This window comes from Ochlerotatus camptorhynchus, unplaced genomic scaffold, assembly GCF_037179485.1.
Source record: "Ochlerotatus camptorhynchus isolate MF236.1 unplaced genomic scaffold, CSIRO-AGI_Acam_v1.1 ptg000577l, whole genome shotgun sequence".
In the NCBI taxonomy this organism is placed as follows: Eukaryota; Metazoa; Arthropoda; class Insecta; order Diptera; family Culicidae; genus Ochlerotatus; species Ochlerotatus camptorhynchus.
The window spans coordinates 3524300-3540457 of record NW_027041058.1 but is presented as its reverse complement, the minus strand read 5'-3'; the positions used below and the strand labels follow the sequence as shown (position 1 = coordinate 3540457).

The 16158-nt window shown below is 38.6% G+C and overlaps 2 protein-coding genes across 2 annotated transcripts in view; one reads left to right on the top strand and one right to left on the bottom strand.

The window, feature by feature from the left end:
* The window catches only part of LOC135713710 (pancreatic triacylglycerol lipase-like), a 52344-nt gene extending 48636 nt beyond the window's left edge, over positions 1-3708 (top strand). The window contains exon 6 of the mRNA XM_065236918.1: positions 3357-3708. Within this exon, the coding sequence (XP_065092990.1) occupies positions 3357-3462 (106 nt within the window). The 3' untranslated portion in view covers positions 3463-3708. The remainder of the gene's footprint in view (positions 1-3356) is intronic.
* A 533-nt stretch (positions 3709-4241) lies between these two features.
* On the bottom strand, positions 4242-6003 carry LOC135713740 (serine/threonine-protein kinase Nek5-like). Its single transcript, XM_065236970.1, has 2 exons — positions 5777-6003; positions 4242-5275 (listed from the first exon to the last, which is right to left on the bottom strand). Exons 1-2 carry the CDS (start codon positions 5842-5844, stop codon positions 4495-4497), a joined length of 849 nt encoding a protein of 282 aa, XP_065093042.1. The 5' UTR covers positions 5845-6003; the 3' UTR covers positions 4242-4494.
* Positions 6004-16158: the final 10155 nt, after the last annotated feature.

The window sequence follows — 16158 nt, the reverse complement described above, 5'->3', positions numbered from 1 at the left end:
TTCGTTTGTGGTCAAAACCATAGGATTTTTTGATCTTGATAGAAATAATTTGTCCAGAATAGATCAGACACGAACCAATTCATAACTTTTGCATGCGGGTTCATGGCTTAGCTAAATAATTCTCGCGAACACGGAGCCAGATGTCAGTAGTGTGCTTTGGTCAGAAATTTTATTGTTTTTGCTATGGTCATTCATGTCGGTTTGTCGGTGACAAAAGTGCGAGTTTCCGTCTAATCGTCTTGACCAAACAATTGACTTATATTGGGAATACTATGCAGAAGACTACTCCCGCAAATCCAGATCATAACCAAATTCGTTCAAATTTGACACAATATTTGGGTACCCCAATATACTTCGAAAGAGCACAGTGGGCCAGGAATTAAATCTAGCCAGAAAAAAAGATGGCACAGCGATATAGACTTTTTTCACAAGATAGAGGTTTGCAGTATTTGGCAAAGTTGTAGAACGTAGAATTTAATTTTAATCTTTTCAATGTTATTATTTTAGAGTAGTGAAAAATACAATAAAATAAGTAGTTTGAGTCAAATCTTAATACCTCAAATATATCTCCATATACCTCTGAGATATTTTGAGGAACTAAAATATATTTGGTGTACATTTTGCGTTCACTTGCGCATTTTTGAGAAAATTCATTAAAAAAATCATGTATTTTTGTAAACTTTCATGTAGTATATATTTGTCAGTACTCTAAAAATAATAACATTCATCTGGAAAAGTTTGAATTCATCAGTTCCATTCGAGGAAAAATGATAAAAGTATTCTTTTGAACGGTTGTTCAAAATCGAGGAATCAAAAATATCTCCAAATGACAAAATGAAAAGCGATCAACGACTCCGAATGATAACGCTATGTCAGAAGTGGAAAGCAATAATGATTTAATCTTCTTCCTTTTTTATCATTACAAGCAGCCCGTACGACACAGCTCACTCGGGGCGGTAGAAGGAAACGAGCAAATTGTTGGCAAGCTGCTTCACGAAGTAAAGCCGAAGATGATACACGTGTGTTAATGGGAATTTTTTGTTGTCTTTTCTCGATTCAGTCAACTGATATTGTATACGTTTGATATGAAATTTACGAACAGCGAATCCAAACACATAAAGCAATCAACGATACAGACAAAACGGTTGCTACTACTGCCATGCCAAACTCGATCTGTAACATAGTTCGATCGGAGAAATAGAAGAATAATGATATATTGCTTGCTTGATTTGTTGCAATATACACGGATGAGGACATAGAAGCTATCAATATGAAACTATCGATTTGAAATTGGCTCACTAATTGACTAGCCTATTGGTCCCAAGCAAACGTTTAACGTATCCCATTGTAGTCGGAATTCTAGTACTACACTATGTTTGTTTTGATTGGCTATGAAAGTTTGACAGATAAAGTGAGGGGTTAGTGGATTTTCCTATATTTCGAGGGGTGCATCGATTAGCTTGGAACCGAAGATAATACCAGAGCTGAGCCAAAAAGTTGAGCTCGTTTCATCGGGACCTTCTATGCTACAACCATAGAGGTAACTGTAAGACTAGTAGGTCCCGAAGAAACGTGCTCAACTTTTTGGCTCAGCTCTGATACTATCTTCGGTCCCAAGCTAATCGATGCACCCCTCAAAACATGGGAAAATCCACGAACCCCTCATTGTATCTGTCAAACTTTCATAGATATTAAAAACAAACATAGTGTAGTACTAGAATTCCGACTAGAATGCGATACGTTAATCGTTTGCTTGGGACCAATAGGCTACTCAAGTAGTGAGCCAATTTCAAATCGATAGTTTCGTATTGATTGTTGCTACAACTTTGCGCAGCACAGCAAACCTCTATCTTGTAAAATAAAAAAAGTTTATATCGCTGCGGCATCTTTGATAGGCACGAAAACTAAGTCCGACAGCAGTGGGCTCTCTTCTCTGTTTGTCTTGATCAAGCCTCACAATCTCTGATTGTTCTGAACATGTCGCTGTATGAAGGGCCAAAAACGGATAGGGTAGATCGATAGGCAAAGTCGCCTAGACGCATCTAAATACAGAACAATAAAGAATCTCCTTCCGGCAACTTGATCAGCCAATTGGTCAAAAAGACAAGCCCCCAAACAGGAAGATGCCGCAATGAGTGGGAGAAGAGCCCGCCCTTTATTCACGAACTGTTATCAACAGTGAGTTGGCATCCCCACTCTCCCCGTCCAAATCGCTTTAATCGGGTGCCCTGTTGGACCATCCCTTCCCTGTTATATATGTATTTCAATGTATATACGAGTTGATTGTTATGATTATTGTCAATAATACTTACATTTCGATGAAGATCGCGCTACTTATTTTACCTTTTTGTGATACTTATCATCACAGAAACCAATCTTGAATCGTATCCCGCTGATGATGTGGGAGTAACGTTGCTGTGTCCATTGGCAGTGTTACCGTTGCTCCCATTGCTATGTACTATGGCCGTTGGTATGAGCGACTCCGTTTCCATTCTGATGATGTCCATTCGACGATGATGTCTTGCTGGAGCCATTGCTGTGGCCGTTGGGTTTTCCCGAACCGGTGGCGTCACTTCCAATGGGCAGATTGCTCTTCATGTGGTTCGTGGCCGGTGTGTACGGGCGGTCCACTTCGCCGAACAGACGGTTGCGCTAGTTCTGACCGGCGGCGGCACGGCGTGGCGTTTCCGATCCATTTCCGGCCTTCTGCCCTTCCGGGGCACGAAACGAGCGAAATAAATGACAGCGAAAAATAAACACGTCCACTCGCGGCCAAAGCATACTTTGATCCTTGCATCGCTGCGCCATCTTTGCGGTCAAAACTTGAAATATTTTTATCCACCAAATTGTAGTCCTACTTAATCCAAGAAACTTCACTCAAGACGTCAATTCAATTGGACGCAATCCCAGAGGGTTATTTTTTTTCCTGATAGATTTAATTCCTGGCCCAATGTGCATTGGGGAGGAGGTGGTTGTAAAGACGACCCACCCTATTGTTCATCCGCTGGATGTCTGACGTTGTTTGAGCCGCACATCCATGATGAACAGACGCTCGGGTTGGCGAAGCATTTCCTCTGTCACCGTGCTGTGGCTACCACGTCAGTGCTCACATCGTTCCTCCTGACTTTGCTATTGCTGGATTGACAAGCTGTGTCCATGTTTCAGCTGGTACTCTTTGGTAATTATATGAATCGAGGAGACGTGAGTTAGAAACTTGTGATGACCGGAGCAAGATATCACGCATCTTCCAGGTTGTCGACTCATCATGATGTAGACCCATTTATTGCACTGAAGCTAGATTATCCTTATAAACTCCTGAAACTAATGCAACTCTTAATTACAATTCTCACCACCAGGAAGCGCAACACGGAATACTCGAACAAGCTGTGTGCCCCGAAGCGCGAATTCGCCGACATTGCCAGCCGCGGAACCTACTCGTTTTACGACAACTGCAAACGATGAACATTCCTACATTACAGAGCTATCGTAGAGCTTAGAAAGTGCATTGAAATACTCTCGAGAAAATTTGAAGCTTAGCTAGAGAAGCCCAACCCCAACCCCCCAAGAGAGAGATTATATTTGTTGATTTGTTTCTAGCGTTCGACTAACCATAATTATTAGATGTATTAATCCAACACTTACCACGGAAAACCACGAGTCCCGGTTAAAGAGACTTCTGTCAGCTAGGTTTGTAAAATGCCAAGAAGATTTCCAACGATCTGTTAAATGTTGTCTAATGCTATGTGCAGACTAAGGAGTTATAACATGTTGTAAGGCTATCTTGCTGACATTTTTCTTGTCGATAATTATTATAACATACTATAACTCTGTAGTCCGAACAAGGCATAACCATGGATTTTCGTGTTGTAGGAGGAAGAAAGCTTCATATGTGATTTTTAGTGCGTTTATTTCCTATATCTCCTCTGAACTGAATGGGTGTAACGATGCGCGGTTGTTGTCTTCGTCAAAGGTGCGAATGGAGCCGAATGTGCGAAGATGATTGAGAGTGAAAAGTCATATAATTTTGCCTAGTTAAGAATCGAATGCAAGTACCGTAAACCAAGTGTTCCCTACAAGTATATTCAATTGTACAAATTTTCTCTAGAACAAAACGCGACCCGTTTCCTGCGTGCTTTTATTATACTTTGTAAACATATGGTTGATTATTTAGACGTTGTAAGAATATTTCTATGAAATTTATTTACTCTATTGATGTTCTAAAATTTGAAAAATTTACCTGTTATCATGGTTAAATTTTCAATTTTAACTTCTATAAAGCTGTACTGTTCTTGCAAAAGGAGAAAATACTAAAGCTTTTGACGTCATCGTTGGAGGCTTGATTCTTTAAACAATTTTTTTATTATTATTTTAGATCTATTCTTTTCAAAGACAGGCCACATCCTACATTCTTTAGATTATATGCTAAGAAATGTGATACATTCAGAAATAAATTATATAAAACCAAAAAAAAAAGACTTCAAGCTTTTTCCTCTATCACATATCCCTCTTGATCAAACGAATCACAGCGTCATGTTTCAGGATCTTCTCCAACGTCCAGCGTTTCTTCGGATTTGCTTGAAACATCATAACGCACAGCGTCTGAATCTCGTCCTGATATCCCCTTCCGGCGCAATCCACCAGGGGTGTCACGAATCGTTCCTTGCCATCGCCGCCCACAATCAAGCAGCGCCCCTCAAATGGATGCTCCAGCATGCACAACTCGTAGAAGATGATCCCCAAAGGCCACACGTCACTCTTGTAATCGTACGGCTTGCCACTGGCCACTTCCGGTGCCATGTATAGGGGCGTACCCACGATCGTCATATTCAACTCATCATCCGGTTTTAGGTCGGTGAAAATCTTGGCAATCCCAAAATCAGCCAACTTCAGGCGATTGTCCGCGTCGATCAGCACGTTCTCCGGTTTCAAATCACGATGTATGACTTTACGATGGTGCAGGTACTGCAGGGCCTCAGCCATGTCTACGAACTTTGCCATCACCGACCGTTGACATAGGGGCTCGTTGCACTCCCGACGTCGTTGCAGAAATTTGGCCAGGTTGCCCCGTTGGGCAAATTCCGTTACCATATTCCACGAGTCCGCCGTTTGGAAGAAGCCAAAATAGCGCAGGATGCGAGGATGGTTGATCTGCGACAGGATGGTGTGCTCCTTGAGTACCGCCTTGTAGGCATAGTTCGGACTGTTGTATGGGATGGATTTCAGCACAAGTCGGCGATTGCGTTTGTCCTTTTTGCTCCGGAACAGGCCTACGTGGCTGTGAACGAAACAAAAAAAACGAACTTTTACTAAGATAGGTGGATATTTAAGGCGTCAATGTGAATATCACAAGAGGCTTGGGGTCTTCAAATCCATGCTTCATATTTTTCTAAGAAATATACATATACCGAACCATGTAGAATAGAGTCACAGCTAAAAAAAAGTCATTGGTATGAAGGCGCACAGTGCATATTTCAAAAGGAACAATGTTTACTGAACTACTTTCATTGGTGCGTGTTTTTTCAAGGATCATGGGATTTCGATGGAAGATTTTTCTTTCTCTCTCACTCTAACTGCCAACGATCTGTAAGAAATGGATATTCAGCCAAAATCCCTAAATCCAATGATAAATCAAATTGGTTCAATCCTGCGTTTTAGACTACGAGTTTGATATCACACTGAATCACGATTATGTTATGAAGATCAAAGGAGCATCATTTACCCTATCAGAATATCAATTATGGCTCGAAAACGTTGGTTTCTGTGATATAAAACTCACCCTCCATAGCATCCAGTGCCCAGGTGAGCTTCGAACTCCAAGCTTTCCAGATCAATATTTTGCAACATTCTTGCTGTAGTCCACAATCACATTTACACATAAAAAAAATTAGGAAACACTGATATAATAGCATGAAACAAATATAATTCTAAATATATATATAAACTAAGTCGTTTGTTAAAAAAAAACCTTTGAAAAAATTAAAATTTCGCCCAGGGCAGCTGAAGTTCTAACAATGCTACAGTTCAAACAATAAATACGATTGTGTCTATTGTTTTCGTGATCCACTGTGACTGACTCAGATCAGCTGAAGTCTACGATATACTGGGGTATCGTTATTTAGTCTTACCATAAGGGCCCATGCATTAATTATGTCACGCTAAATCGAGGAGAAATTTACCCCCCCCCCCTATCGTGACGTTTTTCCTATACCTAATGCATTGCTTGTCACAAAATCATAGACCACTCCCCCTTAGAGCGTGACATAATATATGCATCAACCCTAAGTGTTGTCGGATTTCCATTCGATCGATGGATTATCATTTCAGTGCCAACATTTCAAAGGGGCGTAATTGCATTTGTAAACAATGGCTTTAGCCGTCGAATCCTCATGAATAAAAGCTCACTCATGAAAAATAATGACACCAGCAGGTAGAGAAATCAGTGCCAACATTTCAAAGGGGCGTAATTGCATTTGTAAACAATGGTTTTAGCCGTCGATTTCTCGCGAATAAAAGCTCACTCATGAAAAATAATGACACCAGCAGGTAGATGAATGTTTCCTCTACCAGCTTGCATTGTAATTTTAAAGAGGTAAAATTTCATTCGCGAGAAATTGACGGCTAAAGTCATTGTTTACAAAAGCAATTACGCCCCTTTGAAATGTTGGCACTGAAATGTTTCCTCTACCAGTTAGCATTGTCATTTTGGAGAGGTAAGATTTCATTCGCGAGAAATTGACGGCTAAAGTCATTGTTTACAAAAGCAATTACGCCCCTTTGAAATGTTGGCACTGATTTGATCAATTAAGATGGTCAAGTTTTGAACCCAGTAGCATGCTTTTGGCGCTACTATATATGGACGATCAAATGTAAAATACTGTGGTAGCCACAGCATAGTTCTGTCAAAACCGCAGCATTTTCATTGATCCATTCCGAAAATCAATAGAATACCGTGGACCCCCGGTAATCTGACCGTTTTTAATATGAACACTTTTTAGTATGAACCCCGCTAATCTGCACTCTATTTTTTCTGAAAAAAAATCTATAAATACCCTAATAAAAAATACCATACCCGAACGATAACCTAAATTTTTGAACTATTCCACAAATGGCTTGGATGATACCCTGAAATAACCATTCAAATTTTAATAGGGCATGTACACGGATAGAAACTCCTTATACCTTTTGGCAAATTTCCATTACTGATTATTCATAAATTGTATAAGTCAACTAATAAGCAGACGCCTTGTAAAAAGTTAATGAAGATCATGTGTCAAATGAAATGTATAAGTGGTCACACATACCTTTTATGCATTCTAATAGAACCTATGTGGTTTGTCTTATGGAATGTATAAGGCTGATGCTTTGGCAAAAATGTATAAGTGAAACACATGCATTAAATAATTGATTTTCGTTTCGTGTATCTTGATGTGTAAAAATCTGTATTTAAAATCTTTATCAATCGTTGAGCAGAGTATATATTTCAAATTTATATAAAATATACCATCGATCCTAATAACCGGATTATCATTAATTAGATGAACGCGTCATTGGGACGGTACTAATGGATATTTTGGTCGCTATTGAAAATTTAGTCGATTGCTGAATTTATGTATGGACCCAAATTAGGGCCATTTAGGCCGACATTGGGCCGTATGAATAAAAAGAGTTTACTTTACTTTCCCGTGCTTTTCTTACGGGGAAAGTAAAGTAAACACTTTTATTCATACGACCTAGAGTCGGTGTATAATGAGTCACGCCAAGAGTGAAGCCAAGTCTACCTATTGAACTGTCAAACCGGCTACCTATCGTGCAAAGTAAATAAACATTACGATGCTATGAAAGGTCCACGAAAGGTATTGCAATAAAATATAAAATATAATCGAAGAAATGAGCATATACACGCAGTGAGCGCTAAAGTGTCATGGGATACGCTCGGTTATGATTAGTAATGAGAATTTCTACTATTTTTTGTTAAGATGATTTGACAAAATCACTGATATAATGATTTACTACAACCGCAATATTTTTTCTCTCGCTAGAAGTCATTTGAAGTTGTTGTAGAAGTCCTCTGTTGCCAAGTGAAAAGAATGGGAATCTTCCGAAAACCGTGATGCGAGTTCAACTGTTTTTCTCTTGGCGTGACTCATTATACACCGACTCTAATACGACCTATTACATCAATTTCCCCTACATAACAATCTGTATATGTGGCAATCCTGACATTTAGCACATGGAATGAAGTAAAGTGAAATGGAACGATCCAAAACCTTGAGGGGACGTGCTGTCAAATCAGCCTACTGATCATTCTTGTATGAAACTGGTTCCAAACGTAAACAAACGCTGTACACGCTAACTTGAAAGTACTCATTAATGAGTAAAAAAAGACCCATTTTGAAGAAAAGTGGCTTAACTCATTAATGATTAAACAATTTTACCCATCAATGAGTATCTGTTACCCATTAATGCTTAACAATTACTCATTAATGGGTAACAGATACTCATTAATGGGTAAAAAATTTACTCATTTAATGAGTTAAGCCACTTTTCTTCAAAATGGGTCTTTTTCAACCATTAATGGGTACTTTCAAGTTAGCGTGTAGGTTTCTTATGGCTTGTTTACGTTTGGAACCAGTTATGCGAGGTAGGCGACGATTGTTCGTATTTGACAGCCACCTCCCTCCCTTGTCCAAAACGGAACGTGATTCACTATCTGTACTATTGTGTGGCCTATACACTGAATCAATATGACATATTCCTGTTATGTAGAAATCTTATAAATTTGCACTATAAGATAATCCATTGAAAATGATATGATTGAAAATGTGTCAGGTAAATTCTATATGAATATCTGATACATTTACAATGCTGATAATTTGGTAACTTCTATATGATCGTCATATCATAAATGAAAATCGGTCAAATTATAATAATTAACTGAAATGGATTTGAAACCCATAAGCATAAGCTTTACTTTTCACCACAGTATAATATATGTGTCATAAATCAATCGAAGTAAAGTTTATGTGAAAATCACATGAAATTTACTTCGTATTTTTACACGTATATTTAATCGATTTCTAAAAATAAATCGAAATATAAATATCAGGCACAGTTGCCTTTTTTTTTATAGTAGCTGATTTGGGATTCGATCCAGAACTGTTGACGTGTGAATGCTTTCGGTGTCTGCGCTCGATTCCACTGGGCCCCGGCTGACTTCAAGATTGAGCTCGTTCAATTAGCATGAAGTAAGAACAGGTCTCCCGGCATGGCATGTAGTGCAACGTTATGCTAGCATGAAGAAAAATAACACTGACATATTTATGCTCCGTTTCGGTGGTGTCGTGTATTCAAATCTTGCTTAATGCTCCTGTGTGCAATAAAACAACGACTACATTATATGAGTTCATGGTTCGAGTACTAGTGCTGGAATCTGAATTAGCCGTGAGATTAGAATAAGGCTTACAATTAGAATCTTAGTAAAGTAAATATTGCAGTAGAATCATTTTTTTTTTTTCAATCTCAATACATTCTTTTCCGGAACCCCTTATCTTATGGAACAATAACAAACAAAGATTATTCAATACAGTATCATTGTTGTTAGCAATATTTGGCTCGACTAATCATTTTAATGAGTGTAAGATAACATCGTTGAAAATTGTTTCAATAATTCATAAAGAACAATCATGTAAGATGTTTTTTATTGGGAGCGATATTCATCTCGGAAAACTATGCCAAAACAAATGTTTGCTGCTGGATTTCTTAAAAGGCAAATCTATATTACTATATAATGATTGGGATAGATCTGTTTACAATCTTTAAACCTCAAAAATCAAAGGAAGCTATTCCAATGAGATATACATGTTTTCCTATGCTGCAAAGTCATTTAGTCCAATAGTTTCTACATGTCTGTTTACACGCGGCATATCAACAAACGTCAAAAATCGTTAAAAGCAACTCCAATAAAATATACATGATTATCTTATAAGATATATATTTTAGTGAGCAATATTCATCATGAAAACAGGTATATTTTACTGAATTTTCTCATAATGCAAACTTATATGATTTTCCATTAGTTTCTAGATGTCTGTTCTCACCCATGACATATCAACAGTTTTTCACCATGAAATATATCAGACAATATTCAAATACGTCTTACCTATCGCTAACTACGTTCGAAGCAAAGTTTTATCAAGCACTAAATATGTGAAATTACGATAGAAATCATTCCATATCGCAGTCATAGTTTTTAAGTGATAATCCAATGGAATCTATCAATCATCACAAATAATGAATAAATCAGCTGACATTGCTATGTTATAAGATGGATCCAATAAACGGTACATGTCGATTTGTTTCAGTGTAGATACTATAGATTCCATAGATAAGCGGAGGCACAAAAAGTTGTTTTGGCAACCCTTTTTTTTATTCATTTTATTTATTTGTAAAGCTCAACTGTCGAAATCAACTCTACGGAGCCAATAGTCTAGGGAATAAGTTTACAATTCATTAGAATTAAAAGTTATTCGGATTCAGGGCCGGAGCGTGGAGAGTTGGGGCTTAAAGTTTTTCTCGGTGGTGAATTTTCACTGGCGTGCTTCTGTAGTTTTGGTTGTTCTTTGGTCAGTTTGGTGTGTATTTTCACTAGAGTCGGTGTATAATGAGTCACGCCAAGAGAAAAACAGTTGAACTCGCATCACGGTTTTCGAAAGATTCCCTTTCTTTTAACTTGGCAACAGAGGACTTCTGCATCAACTTCAAATGACTTCTAGCAAGGAAAAAAAAATCAGCTGTAGTATATCATTATATCAGTGATTTTGTGGAATTATCTTAAGGAAAAATAGTAGAAATTGTCATTACTGATCATTACAAAACGTATCGCATGACAAATGTAATGCTCACTGCGTGTATATGATCATTTCTTCGGTTATATTTAATATTTAATTGCAATACCTTTCGTGGACCTTTCATAGCATCGTAATGCTTGTTTACTTTGCACGATACACGGTTAGAAAAAAGTACCCAAAATTAAGTTCTTTTCACTCATCTCGGCACTATAGTGCAGGAACCCAAAAGTAGGTAAAACGGGTCAAAGTAATTTTCATTTACTTGTGTGCAGTTCGTATGGAATTTTCCACTGGCTTTTTAACCAAAAGTAAGTTAGTTGTACCCAACAGTAGGTATATATGATTATACTCAACGTTGGGTTCCCACACTTTACTACCCCTGTTGGGTGGTTTTGCTCCTTCGTTTTTGACAACATTAGTAGGAGAAAAGGAGACAAACTAGTCAAAAGTAGGTAAAAGTGAACTGGCCGTTGGGTACTTTTTTCTTACCGTGTAGGTAGCCGGTTTGACAGTTCAATAGGTAGACTTGGCTTCACTCTTGGCGGGACTCATTATACACCGACTCTAATTTTCACGTGCTCTGTCCAATGGCCAACTGTTTGTTTGTGTCGCTGCTGGTAGTGTAGGACCGTCTGTTTCTGCTGGTTATTCTGCTGCCCTCCGTTATCCACTTCTAAGTCCAGGGTCGTAGTTGGAGCTACCACTGCATCCTTTTCTTCTTCTGCTTCTTTTTCTTCTTCTAGCATCTCTATTTCGAGTTCTACTGTCTGCTTGTCCGCAGGGCTCTACATTTTCGAAGCTCTAAAATGAAATCGTGTTTTGTTTCTCTCATACATACGCGTTCGACGCTTCATTTCTATAACGCCTAGCTAGACCTAAGAGAAGAGGTGACAATACGGGGGCGAAAAAGAACCACTTTTCTGTCAAACGTGAACCAGCTCCTGATTGGCCGATTTCATGTGTGTAAGATAGAGATAGAGATAGATAAAGATAGAGATAGAGATAGAAATAAAAGAGGAAGAAGCCAATTGTCACACCTCTTCCTCTTAGAGCTAGACTATCAGCAAGAAACAAAAATAAAAAAGCAGGACGCTTAGAAGGAAAGGCTGGCTGTGGAACTTCTCGTCGTTGCTTTGCTCATCGCTTTCAATGTAACTAACGTCGATTTTCTAGTTAAACGAAACCTCATTATGGCTTTCAATCCCCTTTCACGAATACTCTATCACCGCTCATTCAATTTGTTTAAAATGCGTTATGTCCCGTTTTCGTTAATTTTTTTAGATAAATATATGGATGGAAGATAAATTAAACATATTACGTGTAATCTTCAAGTGTTTTCACGTGAGAAATGCTTTAAATACGTAATTTCATTTTCCGTCATATACGTCATGAAACCTCTGTTGTTGTGTTTCATGAAAGAGAAAACTATCAAAGTCGAGCGCTCTTTCGCTCATCCGTTTCACCGACACCGACACCGAGACAAGCGATTGAACATTTGTTTGTGCATGCCGACTGAGGTTCTAGAATGCTGCGAAGCTGTTCGACTTTAACAGAAAAAGAAAGCCAGCAGTCTCTTCGTCGCATCGATTTGGTCGATTGAAGCTGATATTGTGACGCCCTGGTCCGAAGTACTCGTTCCTGCGAGAACGGCAGCAAATGTGTTGTTTTTTGCCCAGCACCTTCTTCTGTTTCTCCTGTCGATTTGTTCTTCCTCTTTCCGCATGCATTTTTTTTTTTTTGTGTCCCTCCTGTCCACAAGCGAAACATTTCAGTTTGTTTCCATTATAAAAAATTCTCCCCGTCTCTTGTGGAAGTACAACACCGATGGGATTTCATTTTCTACATCCATGTAGATTCCACGGACACCAGTAAATAAACCAAGCTGATATTCTGGGGGATACTTCTCTCGAACACAGCGTTTGATTTTTCCGTTCTTGATAAGCACCAGCGACAGATCGTGATCGGATACCTCCGGCGGTAGGTCAAATTGGCTTGAAAAGTTGAGCCTGGCTCAACTTTTTTCAATTCAAGTGAGTTGATCAAGTCAGTTGAATGGCATGGTTTACACGTTCAATTTGCGTTCAAGTCAGTTGAACTCAACTGACTTGATCAATTGACTTGCACAAGGGCTTCTCTCATGCCCTCCTCAGAGTTGTATTTTATATAAACCATCCTCTCCTCTGCATTTTCGTAGGTTGTATCCATCGTTCCCTGGTTACCCGCAAGTCCTTTTACAAAGCGGACCATCTCAGCCAGTTTTGGCTGCGCAGCATTGTCCGGAAAAAGGAAACCAAAGGTGTTTGTAACCGAAATACCACTCGACATTTTTCTGTGCACGAATTATTACCACTGTTTTGGCAACCATGAAAAATAAATGATCTCACTGGCATCCATGAAAAAAGCTCATGCCATCATAAAGCGCTTCGTTGTGCAGTTTGCTTTTGTTTCGTGCGTAAAACTTCAAAATGAAGTGCAAAGCAAATCTTTGCAACAATGACTCGAGGAAGGGTTTGCTTTATCTTTCCTTCTTCCGTTGTGAGCGAAATAAATCGGAATGTGGAGTGTGGAAAGCGTTTTGTGCTCATCATATTACAATACTTCTCCCTCAAACAACAACATGATGACGTCATGCTCGTTTGACTTGACTTGCGGCACGGGCTACAAACAGCGTTTCAACAACCGGTGAACACTCGTGTTTATTTCAGTTACCGTGTGGACGTAATTTGTGATGAACCCCGGTCCCTTTCAAATTGTAAATTATTTATGAACGGTCCATATATTTGAAATGACGTTTCACATTCATCTAGTGATGGCCGATTTTCATTCGAATTATCGATTAATCGATTAACGAACCGAAAAGTAAAATATTTGCAATCGGTTATATCATGCCCATATAAGCATTAACTTCTCCAGATGATCATCACCGATCGTTTCAAACATGTGCTGCACTCTCATTGGTGGAAAAATGGCAGCACAGCGAACAAAAAAAAATCGATTAGTTGTTAATCGAGTAATTAAAAAATGGGACACCTCTGATTTTGGTGTGTTTGTTTTGATAAAAATGAGCGCAAAATTTCATCTCTACCGAGGGGGCAGCAAAACCACAAAATTACCTTGAATACGAGGGGTATTCAATGGATGAAAGGGACCGTGAAAGAGGACACTAAAATAGAAAGTTTTTCTTCCGACAGTTTCATCTTAGTATTCATCTTTGGTTTCATCTTAGTATTCATCTTTGGTTTCATTGCTGGATTGAGAGGATGGCGAATATCCTCGACCACGAACGGCCCATCAGGCGTTGCTGTCTCGTTTGGCTGGCAGGCGTCTTCCTTCCTTAGCGAAATCGGCTGACCGTGACATCAAAGATGAATACTAAGATGAAACTGTCGGAAGAAAAACTTTCTATTTTAGTGTCCTCTTTCACGGTCCCTTTCATCCATTGAATACCCCTCGTATTCAAGGTAATTTTGTGGTTTTGCTGCCCCCTCGGTAGAGATGAAATTTTGCGCTCATTTTTATCAAAACAAACACACCAAAATCAGAGGTGTCCCATTTTTTAATTACTCGATTAACAACTAATCGATTTTTTTTTTGTTCGCTGTGCTACCATTTTTCCACCAATGAGAGTGCAGCACATGTTTGAAACGACCGGTGATGATTCTCTGGAGATGTTAATGCTTATATCGGAATGATATAACCGATTGCAAATATTTTACTTTTCGGTTAGTTAATCGATTAATCAATTATTCGAATGAAAATCGGCCATCACTAGATGAATGAGAAACGTCATTTCAAATATATGGACCGTTCATAAATAATTTACAATTTGAAAGGGACCGGGGCTCATCACAAATTACGTCCACACGGTAACTGAAATAAACACGAGTGTTCACCGGTTGGTGACATGGTCTCCTTGGTCGAGCTTAGAAGGGACCCTCCTTTACGATTAAGGCCAGCGGCCTTTGAGGACAACAAAGGTTCACCGTGTGAGACGGTTTAATAATACGGTACGAGGTGTACAAGATGTACAAGAGCACAAGAGGTCTTGAACGGAGGCAGTCCTTCCATCCTGAGGTAATATAAAGGGGTGGGGGGGCATTAGACTGATGCAAATTTTGAAATTTTCGATCCACAGTGCTCAAACGGTTCCAAATCAGGTCCTGATTAGTCTCCCAAAATTTTAACTCATTCGATAAGAAACTGACTTGGCACAAACCATTTGAAGTTTATATGGAAATTACTATAGGAAAACCAAATGTTTTGTTCATATCCATCATACAATTTACCATATCGCTCTGCTTTAAAAAATGATAACTGAGCTCGTAGAAAATTTTCTCAGCTACAACTTTGTCCTTAACCACTTTTCAATATAATGTAAGCATCAAAAGTTATCAATAATTCAAGCCACTAATGTCTTACGATTATGGCCAATCAACTGTTCAGCAGGCAACATTGGTGTTTCTGGCGCTTGGAATAGAGCACAAAAATCATGGCTACTATGTCACACTGCAAGATACAGTGTTGCTCACAAAACAGCTGCTTGATCATGCCATAAGATTATCAATCTCTTAAACAATTAATAACTATTTTATTTGTCGTTTGGCTCAACAACTATATTCTGCTAAGTTGAAGCTGAGAAAATTTTCCATAAGTAAAGCTTTTGAATTTTTGAACAGTGCAATATGGAAAAAGGTAAGAAGACAATGAACAAAAAGTTTTGATTTCCCATAGTAATTTCCATATAAACTTCAAATGGTTTGTGCCAAGTCAGTTTCTTTGCAAATGAGTTCAAATTTTGGGAGACTAATCAGGACCCGATTTGGAACCATATGAGCACTGTGGAGCGAAAATGTCAAAATTTGCATCAGTCTAGGGGGCATGCTTGGCATACACAGTTGTACACATCAACCAAACAATCGCCTTTTGAAGAAACGACTTCTTGACGATTTTATTCAACTGCATGCTTAATAATACTTGTACAATTTTTCAGGCTTTATTCACACAAATCTGGAGAATTTAAACAACCACAACATGGTGTTGGGTTAAGGTATGTCGAGAAACTTTAATTCGACTTCCATGAGATGTAACAGAGCATAATCGATCATTTTTTTATTATTATTCAGCGTTGATTGGACATTTTTGCTTCCTTAAACAGCGATGATGTATACGCTTGATTATCATGTGAAGTGTGAAGTTTCAATTAGGAGTGCAGGAAAATTAACCCGAAAATAAAAGAACGGTAGCGAAAGACAGAATTATCTTTTCTCATTAATGATTGCTTTCATTATTTCTGACAAAGCACGCACCAACG